Source organism: Cibotium barometz, chromosome 14 (genome assembly GCF_041138505.1).
Source record: "Cibotium barometz isolate CiBa-2024 chromosome 14, ASM4113850v1, whole genome shotgun sequence".
NCBI classification, from domain to species: Eukaryota; Viridiplantae; Streptophyta; class Polypodiopsida; order Cyatheales; family Cibotiaceae; genus Cibotium; species Cibotium barometz.
This window is the reverse complement of record NC_141059.1, coordinates 17,237,011-17,249,161: the sequence shown is the minus strand read 5'-3', so window position 1 is coordinate 17,249,161 and position 12,151 is coordinate 17,237,011. Positions and strand designations below refer to the sequence as shown.

At 42.1% G+C, this 12,151-nt stretch overlaps 1 protein-coding gene across 2 annotated transcripts in view; it reads left to right on the top strand.

Annotated features, from left to right (window-relative positions):
* Window positions 1-11,632, top strand: part of LOC147631718 (DDT domain-containing protein PTM-like) — a 74,346-nt gene extending 62,714 nt beyond the window's left edge. For both annotated transcript variants that reach the window (XM_086808230.1, XM_086808229.1), the window contains 4 exons: window positions 8,897-8,925; window positions 9,050-9,592; window positions 9,859-10,875; window positions 11,023-11,632. In XM_086808230.1, the coding sequence (XP_086664356.1) occupies window positions 8,897-8,925; window positions 9,050-9,592; window positions 9,859-10,875; window positions 11,023-11,078 (1,645 nt within the window). In that variant the 3' untranslated portion in view covers window positions 11,079-11,632. The remainder of the gene's footprint in view (window positions 1-8,896; window positions 8,926-9,049; window positions 9,593-9,858; window positions 10,876-11,022) is intronic.
* Window positions 11,633-12,151: the final 519 nt, after the last annotated feature.

The window sequence follows — 12,151 nt, the reverse complement described above, 5'->3', positions numbered from 1 at the left end:
TTTGGGCTGTTTTATTCATATTCAACACATTGGAGAGCTGATTGAAGCTTTGGGAGTTGCTACAGGGCTGGTTGCTTGCTTCCCGGACTCACACAAGCTTGGATAATGATCCCCACACTCTTCTAAAGGGCTGGTTGGTAAATTTCAGACCTGTATTTTTTGGTTATTGCGAGTTTTGGGCTGGTTACAGGTGTCCAAAGTCAACTTGGACAATACAGGACAGCTCTAGGGACCTCCACAGGGCTGTAGGACCCTTTACAGGTGGATTTCTCGCGATGGAAAGTTGCTGTTTTGGACTGGTTATTGCATAAAACAGGCCGGACAGCAATGGAATATGTGAGCATGGATGTGTCTCAAGGATTCCTGGTGTAACAGGTGTTTAGGGCAAGCATTGGGAACACTTGCTCGCGGAGAACACAGGTTTCCGGATCAGTTTCTCGCGTGGAAACAGGGCCTAAAGATCCATTTACATCCTGTGCAGGGCGGAGTACCTGTGAGGATTGTGATACTCTTGTGCAGGGCGGATGTACCTGTGAAGAGGCTTGTGCAGGGCGGATGTACCTGTGTGTAGGGCGGATGTACCTACAGATTCTCTTGTTTGAGATGTATTCATACATGATGTATTTGGAAGAATCAGGTGCAGGCTGGTGGTGAATCCCCAGGCACCCATAATCTTGTACTTTGCAGACTCTTTTGGTAATATAACCTAAAGGGGGGGGGTCAGCCTATCATCGGCCCCTTTATGTGGTGTACTGTCATTTTCAGCTTTGTGGTTGTAATGCTCAATTGTTTAGTTCTCAGAATCTTGTTCACATTTATACGATTCCAATACACGCGTCCGCCTCCCGTTACAATCAAACTACTACTTGTGGAGTTTCATGATCTGTAACTTGCTGGTAGCCAAAGGGCTTTGGGGCATCGTGTGTGGTGACGACACACATCCACTTACCATACAGCCAAGAGCTCCTGAAGTAGAACTTGCTCCCACACCAGAGCAGAAGAGATGGGACTCCAGGGATGCACAGGCCGTGTCCTTGATAGTCCTTTTAGTAAAAAGGTCTATTATTCCACACATTCGGTCTTGCAAGACATCGAAGCTTGCATGGGACACTTCGGAAGCAATGTATCAGGTACGCAACGAGGCAAGAGTTGCCTACTTGAAGAGGCAATTGGATCTTCTTTCTATGGATGAGGATGACTCCATGTCAGATCACCTCACCAAAGTGAAAGATTTGCAGGAACAATTTCTCAACATTGATGAGGTTATCCCAGACAGACAGTTGGTCTTCAACACTCTTAATTCTTTACCACCCTCCTATTTGGACTCACACACCTCTCTCAACCTCTCTGCTAATCCCATCACTTTTGAAGAGCTGGTGGGTTTACTCTTGCAAGAAGAGCAAACAAGAGCAAACCTATCTAGCAATCGTGGTGGAGACAAAGCATTTACATTCAAGGATAAGGATAAAGCAAAGAGCTTTAGGGACAGGGGACACCAATCTTGTAAGGTTGGTCATGGACAACCCTCTTCCGGTGGTGAAAAGTTTGACAAAGGGGATGCAAACAAGTCTAAAAAGAAAGGCAAATGTCACTACTGTCATAAGCCTGGCCACTACATCAATGAATGTAGAAAGCGGATTGCAAAAGAGAAGAAGAAAGATGCAGGCAATGCAGAAGCAGACTCTTTTGTTGACAAAGCAAAGCAATCGGCTAATGTAAGTGAGGAAGAGAGCACTTTTTTGGTCACATGTACACTAGTGACACACAAAGTGCTTTAGGGAATGATATGTCTTGCATTGCACCTGACAGACATGATGTATCATGGTATTTTGATAGTGGTGCATCGAGCCACATCACTTCATGCAAAAATGTATTTCAGCACATTCAGCACTTGGTTTATGCTTCTAATGGCCGCACTGTATCATGTGCAGATCATACCACTTATCTAGTAAAGGGAATTGGCAATGTCATACTTGTTGCAACCAATGGTGCAAATATATGTATGACAAAAGTGTTGTATGTTCTAGGGATAAAGAAAAATCTGCTCTTCGTCTCAGCCATAAATGACCAAGGTTTAAAGATTGAATTTTAAGATGGTAAGTGTTTGGTGAAAGACCCATCAAAGGGTTATGAAATAGTCACTTCTGGAACATGATACAATGGCTTGTATAAGATGGACAACTATGACAAGCGTACTTATGATGCACATACAGTGGCTGCCCGCTCTGCATGATGTAGAGCTTTGGCATGCTCGTTTTGGGCATGTAAATTTTCAGAGTTTGATGCTTTTGTAGAAGCATCATATGGTTGATAATATGCTGCCACTTGAGTCTCCAACAAGACATGTATGTGAGGGGTGTATTTTGGAAAAGATGCATCGAAAACCATTCCCCAAGGATGGAGCTGTTAGAGCTAAAAATATTTTACAGCTCATACACAGTGATGTATGTGGTCCAATGCGGACACCATCCATAGGGGGGCATCTTTATTTTGTCACATTCATTGATGACTACTCCAGGTTTGCTTGGCTTTACCCCTTCAAAGCGAAAGTAGAGGTGTTTACATGCTTTCTAGTAATGACTGAAAATATGTGTGGATGTAAAGTCCAAACACTCCGCTCAGATAGAGGTGGAGAATACATGTCAATGCATTCAAGGATTATATGCTTCAAAAGGGCATCAAACACCAATGTACTGTGCCTTACACTCCACGGTAGAATGGTGTAGCTGAGAGGAAAAACAGATCTCTCATGGAGATGGCAAGACGCATGGTGAAAGCAAAGAAGTTGCCTCACAATTTTTGGATGGAAGCTATAATGTGTGCAACTCATGTGTTGAACATGTGTCCGCCGACGAAAGCTTTGAAGACCATAACACCATTTGAGGCTTGGTATAGCCGAAAGCCAAAAGTGGATTATATGCGTATATTTGGGTGTTTTGGCATATGCACATGTGTTAGAACAACTCAGAACAAAGCTAGATGACAAAGCAATAAAATGCATTTTTGTGGGCTACAACAATGAGAGCAAAGGATACTGCCTTTATAATCGAGCAACACGTTAGATTTTTGTCAGTAGAGATGTGATATTCGGTGAAAATTCAGTTCAGCCCATGTACAGCTTGTATAGAAGTCATGATATAGCAGAGTCACTCCATACATCAAAAGAAAAGCTTGGCTGATGTCCTTTCATAGGACTACATGGCATATAGGACATGTTTGATGGGCTATTACCCATTGCAATTAGGAGGGAATTCAGATCAGCTAGTCCTTGCATAGGAAAATCCTCATGTAGAACACGTGGAACAGCCAACAATTCAGCCCCCTTGTATGGAAGAAGTTGAAGATCTTGTCAGGGAAGAGCAAACAGCCATAGACATAGCCAAGTCGGTGCCAAGATAGTTACTGAAAACTTTGCAAGATAGCAAACTTACAGCTCCATTGACAGGTAGAACAAGGGCTAGTTCCAGCCATGCATTGAATATGCATCATGGGGAGTCTGCATTAGCCATGGGTGGTCTCTTTGACTCAGAAGAGCCTTCTTCTTATGAAGAAGCAGAGGAGAATGAGCACTGGGTATCTCTTCTATCATGAAGAACAATACATGGGATCTTGTGGACTTGCCGAAAGGCAAGAATGTCATTGGAACAGAGTGGGTGTACAAAGTCAAAAGGAAGCTTGATGGTACTGTTGACAGGTACAAAGCAAGACTTGTGGCTAAAAGCTATTCTTAGAAAAAAGGAATAGATTATGAGGAGACTTTTGCTTCTACTTTGAGGATGACTACAATCTGATTAGTGAATGCATTGGTTGCACATAAAGGATGGAAAGTGCATTAGTTGGACATCAAAATTGCATTCTTAAATGGGGATTTACAGGAGGAAGTGTATGTAAATCAGCCCATTTGTTTTGAGTTCTTGGCGAGGAACATAAAGTATGTAGGTTACACAATGCATTGTATGGGTTAAAGCAAGCTCCAAGAGCTTGGTATGGAAAAATACATGCTCATCTAACCAGCCAGGGTTATGTGAATAGTCCAGTTGAAAGCACATTGTATGCGAAGAAAATTGGTGCCGATATTCTCATTGTCATCTTGTATGTAGATGACATTCTCATAACAGGGACTAAAAAAGAACAAATTTAAGATTTCAAGCTTGATTTGAAAGCTGAATTTGATATGTTAGATTTGGGGCCTTTACACTACTATTTGGGCATACGGTTTATGCATAGGGATGATGGCATTGTTATGCAGCAAACTAAGTACATAAAAAGTTTGCTAAAAAGGTTTCACATGGAAGAATGTAAGCCAATTTCTACTCTAGTAGAACCAAGTGTATGGCTTACTATGCATGATATTGGTGAGTCTTTTGAGGTTGGTATTTACAGCCAGGCAGTGGGATGCCTCATTTACTTGTGTAATAGGAGGCCTGACATATCTTTTGGGGTGTCTCTGTTGAGCAAATTCATGCACAATCCAGGCACAAAGCATTGGCAAGTAGTTAAACGCATTTTCCGTTATCTTTAAGGTACCTTGGATCTTGGTTTGTTCTATCCTAGGGGAAAAAGTGCCCTTGGTTGAGCCCTGTTTACATGTAGCACTACTATAAGTGAGCATATGCTCACAAATCCCCCCTGTAGTGTAAGTGTGAACTTGTATAAGGTAGCAGATCACTCTCTGTATGAGAGTAAGGCCAAAGTTTTGCGGAAAGCTTCAAACTTCTCTCGAGGTAAAGCCTTCGTGAACATATATGCAACATTATCCTGTGTAGGGCAGTAAGATAAATTGATCTCCCTTGCATGTAATCTCTCTCACATAGTGATAATGAATCTCAATGTGCTTGGTAAGTGTATGAAATACGGGATTTCGTGCCACGGCCATATCACTCTGGCTATCGGTGAGATGGGTGGTGGGTGTCTGTTGACACTCATGAAGATTAGCCAGTAATCTCCTCAACCATACACAATCTACTGTAGCTGTGAAGACTGCTCTGTACTCAACCTCACAAGTAGATGTGGCAACAATGGGTTGCTTTTTGCTGAACCAAGATATGCATGAACTGCCAAGGAAAAAGCAATTCCCATTGGTGGATTGCCTGGTATCATAATCACCAGTCCAATCCGAATCATTGTATGCATAAAGCTGCAAGCATGTGGTTTTTCCCCTTGGATATCAAGTGTGAAAGGACACTCTATTCATATAACTTTTGTACTTGGATATTATATGGATGTGATTCACATGCAAGAGTTGACTTGCATTTGTAATCAACCACACACTTTGTGTGTCTCTCTCTCTCTCTCTGAGCTTCCTGTTTTTGTAGCTAACTCTAATCTGTAGGAAACCCTACTCTGTGTGAGAGTCCCAACAACGCTTTTCCCAGACTTGTAGCCCAAGTTTTTCCTAGGCGTCTCCTATTGTCCACTTGTTCATGCCCAAAATAATAATATGTCTAGCTAGATTTTAAATGCAATGGAGCAACAATGGTGGCAAAGTTTCTAATGAACCTTCTGTAATATGTCCAAAGTAATGTATTTCTTCCAATTCCATTGATGAACAACTTGTGCTTTTGCAACTCTTGAAATGCCTTAGGTGAATGCTCACTGTGTTCCACTTCGGTCTTGGAAAACACAATGATGTCATCAAAGAAAGTGTTTGTATACTTCTGATATGGTCTAAAGATGTGATCCATCATGCGGTTGAAGGTAGTAGGAGCATTTATGAGTCCAAAAGGCATTACCAAATACTCAAAGTGGTATGGAAGACAGTCTTGTGAATATCCTGTGGCTCGATCCGAATTTGATGATAGCCACTCTTCAAGCCAATCCAACTAATGAATGCCGCGCCTTCCAGCCGATCCAATATATCATTAACCCTTGGTATAGGAAAGCGATTCTTGATTGTAATCTTGTTCAAGGCTCTGTAGTCCACGCACATTTTGAATGAGCCATCCTTCTGTTTTAGAAACAATGGAGAACAAAAGGGTGAAGAACTAGGCTGTATCAACCCCTTTGATAGCAAGTCTTGTACTTGTGTCATAATCTCTTCTTGTTGTACTGCACTCATACGGTAAGGAGGTCGATTCGGGGGTGAACTCCCTGGAATCAACTCTATCACATGATCCTTTGGTGGCTCAGGAGGCAACTCTCTTGGAATAACATCCGTGTAATCCTTGTATCCCTCTAGAAACTGTAGTCTCTCCCTCTCAAGAGAGTTCAAATCTTTCACTGAGCCTTCACTCTTATCTTTTACAAACATCATATACGTGAAGATGGAAGACTTCATTGCTTTGGAAATAGATACATGGGATACAATAGGGATGGTATCTCTCGTCTTCTTTGCTACAATAGTGATATCCTTATTCTTATTCTTAAAAGAAAGTCCTTTTCGGGAATCTGGATAATAGCTCTCTTCCTGTGGAACCATGGCATCTCCAAGATAACATCTGAGTGCTTTACAGGTGGAATATAGAAATCCATCATTTGCATGGGTTCCATTGTGTACATCTTCGACAACCTGTTCCCCACGGGCTTACCTTCTTGAGTATACATTCACTCCACTACCTGTATGACTTGCCATAATGTTTAAAAGCACTAACAGTTAGTGTATGCAAGATAGGATCGTCTTCCACACAAAAAGGAGGAAGATCCTGGGCTCTGATATCAATGTAATTGCCCCAAAAGGGGTTGAGCACAATCATGTCACACACTTAAACTATTAATACTAATAAACAAGATGAAATGGCACAAAACCAAATGAGATAGCAATGCTGAAATTTAAATGAGACTACAATAGGAGCCGGAAAGGGCCGACACCCTGTGTAAGATATTTGTATCAACAAGGATTTCTCAAGATACAAGCTTCATCACATGGAAGTTTTCGAATGACATCCATGCAATGAAAACATTTGCAAACATGTTTTGTTGAAGTAGAGGTTGATTCCACAGCTTTTGTCATGAAGAACCTTACTCCCCAATCCGTAGTGTCTTGCCACAAGCAGCTAAGCTCCACTGGCATCCATACACAAGCATGTGTGTGCCAAGCCGAGTCATAGAAGACCTTAATGGTCAAGCATGCGGATGTAGAGTAGGTAAAGAGAATTTGTGAAAGCTCTTACAGTTGAATTTTCTGATTTTGTGAGATGAAATCAACTTTTGATTAAATTGTCGGCAATAGAAATGCTCCAAAGCATTTTCAGCATGTACATATCCAAGAGAGCAGCTGAAAGGGACTCCCAAGGGCTGGATAGTAGTGTAGCACTCATTTCCCGGATGTTCCAAGAAGTGGAGAAGCAAGAAACCATGCCAGTGTGTGGACTGGTTATGCTGAAAATTGCTCCCTTTTTCCTCCTCATGAAGCAGGGGCCTGTTTCGCTTGGAGGGAGAGGATAAGCCTTTCCATAAGTATGGTGGGTGGCCATTGGGCCATTTGTAACTATTTGGCCCTCCTAGCTCATTTCACATGATGGAACCTTTGTCGGACACTAGACAGGTGGAAGAAGGGATGGAGATAGGGACCGTAAGGAAAAGCACTAGTCTTGGTCAAAAAGCACAGAAAAGCCAAAAGTCAAATTGGGTTGACCGCAAGCAAGGGGCACCTCTGGCAAGGGGAGATTGAGCTGGACGGAAAAGCAAAAAGCCGCTTTCTCAAAAAGCAGCTCTAGGGCCAAAAAGCAAGGCCCTGGAGCCAGAAAAAGCAAAGCACAAGAACTTTGGAAAAGTTTGTCTTATTTGAGTGATATTTTATTGAATAAAGTTAAAAGAGGAAAGCAAAGCAAAAAGTGGGATCCTCTCAAGTATAAAAGAAGCAGCATGTATCTCTCCAAGTGAACCACTATGGTTGAAGGCTACCGACTCTCATGAAAGCTTCCCCTTGGGTTTGCCTAACACCAACCAGTTTTTGGGGGCTTGACACATGCTGAGTTACTCTCCTTGGACGGACCTGTGCACTTCTTTTGGGACACCAACAGCACTTGGCATAGCTGAGCCTGATGCTCTGATACCATTGTAACAAGAGGAAGCTTTGGGTATTGCATAGGAACTCTTGATGCAAGAACAATCAACATAGATAGAGAGAGGAGAGAGAGATGGCTGTGTATCCAATATATTCATATGGTCCAAAAAGGGCACTATGTTCTGTAGCCTTTGGCCTTCCAAAAGAGATAAACTAAAGCTTATCTATGACCTGCCCCATCTGGGGGGAGATGATCTACGAATGAGCTCTACTTGGCCTTACATAGACCTTGGAACACTAAATCACCTGGCCGACTGCTGCTCAGCCAGGTCATTTCGACAAAAATCTGTCAATCACCAGTACAAGGCTCTCCACACCTGGCCGACTTGATACATGTCCACTTGGATCTGTTCCGGTGCCTGACAAGACCCTAATCATGTCCTAAATCTGCGTTTATCTGCTGCCCAAATCAGGGATTAGCTTGGATCAGCCATGCCCATTTGTGTGCCCATGACACTGGCTATCCTGCCCTCTTGGCTGACCAATCAATTGCCATTCTTAGTCTTGATCATTCTACAGGTATTTGAGATGTAACCTGTATTCATTAACTTAATTTGTCTTTTTAAAAAAAAACAACAAATAGGTTTAGGCTGTGCGCTTAAGATGATAGTTAATGCAGCGTTTCACACTTCGGAGCTTTGATATCCTGCATGTGCTTTGGCAAGTTGGCTTGGAGGAACTAAAAGAGTGGGTTTAGGGGGTTTTGGAGGGAGGGTGTGTCTTTGCAGTTAGTTTTGATTGTTTGGGTTGTAAAAAGGTATATTGTAGGGAGGAACACATTGTTTTTTCTTCTTCTATGCATTGTATGTGTACGCTATGTCGATTACTTTTAATAAGCTGAGGAAATAAAAAACTTCCAAGTAGCTAACAGTTCACTGTTTTGTGTGGCAGCATGGCAGTGCAGTGTCATTTATGCAAAGGTAAGGTTTTATTCTTCATGCATTTTCATCATGTAATCTTAGAAGTTGACACTTTGTTGAAGCTTTTTTGATTTCAAATGTTGACCGTGAGCTACTCGCCTAACTGATGCCCGTACAACTGCAGAGCCCTTTCACAAGGATTGTACTGTCCCATCAAATTTGGTGGGGAGGCAAGAGTTGAAATATATGTGTCGTAGCTGTTTGAAGCTAGTAGCTGGACACAAATCCATTGGCTTCAATGTGGTAAAACAACAATTGAGTGCCTGTTCTGAGGTGCTGAAGAACGGGAAAGCTCAATTAGCCTTGAATATGGTCCCTAGTCTTGATTTGGAACAGCAGAAGAGTGCCTCTTCTCAGCCAAAATCACATCTCACTCAATCTCTTATAAGCCAGTCTCAAGTGAAGGATGTCAGTGTTTCATTAAACCAACAACATTCTCAGGTTTGGGCTAGATCCTCAAACTCAGTGCTTAAGAACCTTGAAAAGAACAACATTTCTGATGGAGTTTGTTGGAGAAGAAATGGCATGGAGACCAGAATGCGCTTTGAAAATAAGATGCTATTTCCTGTTCAAGGAAATGAACAATTTCCAGGAATTCCAAAATGCTTTATTTGCCAACAGCAGTACAGAATGGATCTGCTCTACATCAAATGTGAATATTGTCCCTGTATGACTTCATTATCCCTTCCTTTTTCAAAGCAAAGTGGTGGCTAGGTGCTCTTATTGTGTGGAGAGTGTAGGGACTTGCAAATCATATTGTTAAGTAAAGCGTAACTGCTGGAGGTTAATGTTAGTGGATGCACTTGCTGCCTCCATTATTGGGGGTTTTTATCTAGTCATTATTGTCCTCCTTTTCTGAACAAGAACAGTGATTAACATGTAGAGACAGTTACCTATCTTTGATGTATTGACGTGAGCTTGATGCTTTTGCAGTGTGGTTTCATGGAGTTGCAGTTGGAGTAACTGAAAGTAATGTTAGTGAAGTTGTGGGATTCAAATGTCATAGGTGTAGGAAAAAAGCTGTTCCATCTTGCCCCTATGGCACAAAGCATAAGATGACCAAGAAAAGTACACAGGTCTTGATGTCTCCATGTAGTGCTGCAACGTTTGAAGTAGAGGGAAGGAGTCCCAGGGTTGAAGAGCTTTATAAAACCAAGAGAACTCCTTTACCATTGTTGGAAGCAGTTGAGAACCAGCCACAGCACGTGGCTTCTCCTGCTCCATGCTTTCTTACAACAGTCACTTCAGAATGTGCTACAGTGAAGCCTTTGATGGAAACTCAGTTGCTTGCCGAAGGTCCAGCAAAGGTGGCCATAGATGGGCTCCAACAGTGTGTCCAAGATTCCAAATGCGATACAGGTTTCAGGGAGCACCATGAGCAGAGTGAAGTTGATTGTATCATACACGAAGGTCCTGAAAAAGTTCAGGAGTTTTCTGGTGACAGCAGAACAACACCAGTTAAAGAGATCGTACCAGGAGACTGTTTTAGAAATGGGGAAACTCTATCTAAACCAATTCTTTCTTTTATGGAACTTTTATCTTCGGAGGACAATAGGGTTGAGGAGCTTGCAGAGTTTGCCATGGACTTGGGTGTTGATGGGCTTGAATTCTTTGATGGCTATGAAATCTTTGATGTGGATCCTTTGACGGGTTTGTTTGCATCCTGTGGAACATCTGCTCTGGGCCCTAAAGAAGAAAAAGCTTCTGAAGGAGATGCGTGCCAAATTTTGGATGAAGAAAGTTTGTTCCAAAACATAAATGCTATTTCAGAAGAAAAAGCATTACCATGTACAGTTTGTTTTGATGGCTCAGTGTCACCTGATCTGCAGTGCATTGGGTGCGGAATTTCTGTTCATCAGCAATGCCTTGCTGCTCAGTCACCTGCAGGACAATGGACTAGTTATGGTTGGGCATGCGATGCTTGCAAGGCAGGATTTTGGCTAAGTCAAGGTGAGCTTTTGTTGAGAGTCGATGGGCGCTAATCACTTTACTTAAACTAAGTTCATCACCTCAGTTGAGCCCTGCAAATCTTATGCTTTTTCAAGCTTAACTTTTCAATGGTGAAGTGAAACTGATGTGGAATGGTTGACTCTGCAGATATTTCAACTGACCACATGCAGCTAATTGATTCACGCATATTGCTGCAATCCTGATCTGGTTTTGTTCGAATATCCACAAAGGGCTGCATTTTGAGGAGCAGACCAAGATGTGTACAATAATTTGTTTGCATTTGGACCTCGTAAGGTTGCGACTTCCCAACTTCCTTCAAACACAGGAATGATGAGTGTTTGCAGTACTTAGATTTGCTTCATTTACAGAAGCCAACCATCACTGACAGCTTTTGAAGAGGCTATGCGCATTCCTGCCTGATAGCCATGCTAGTATGAAAAATGACTTTTTCATTGGCCATATTCTGTACAATACTTTCCCCCCACCCTGCCAACAGGGATCTATGTGTAATTGGAGAACACTCAAATATCTGAATGGTGCCAGATATTCTTGGTTTTATGCACTCATTTATAGATCTGAAGTTCGGATGCATAGCCACCTGAGTGAGATTGCAGTGAAAGCAACGTTGCATAATTTTTTGAAGTGCAGAGGTCCAGCAGAAAACAAGCTTGTTTTCTGCTGATATCAAAGCAAAGCACAAGGCCATACCTTTTGTAAACATTGTCTTCCTTAAAATTTAGTGGCGGCTTTGAGCTTATGGCAAATTGATAATAATGTGCCGGTACTAAGGTTCACACAATCTTACGAGTGTCTTCTTATGTTTGTGCCCCGGATCTACAATAGTACACTTGCAGTCATGTTCTCAGTACATCGAGAGTTTTGTAACGACTCATCCTGCACATGCACATTTCCAGGCACTCACTTTGTTGTGGTGATGAGTCAATAGTGGTGACCTTGGAGGTTTCGCGAGTTGGGTAGCTATATTCTTGTGAGTCAATGTAGAGACTTTTTGTTGATGTACAAACAATATGCTGATTAGCTTGCTGATTATTTGCATTGCTTAGGAAAGGAGATGAACCACACATATGTGGATCCATGATTGACTTGCTGAGAACTTTTTTTCCTTATAAAACCACCTCTTTGATGGTAGGGGAATTGTCTCTTTAACTTACCTTTCTTTTCAAATGCATTGTAGCCACCTTGTCCAAGTGTGTAAGCAAGACGTCCACCGTATAGAGTCTCTAGATCACCATCAAATCTCCTTACCCGGAGCACA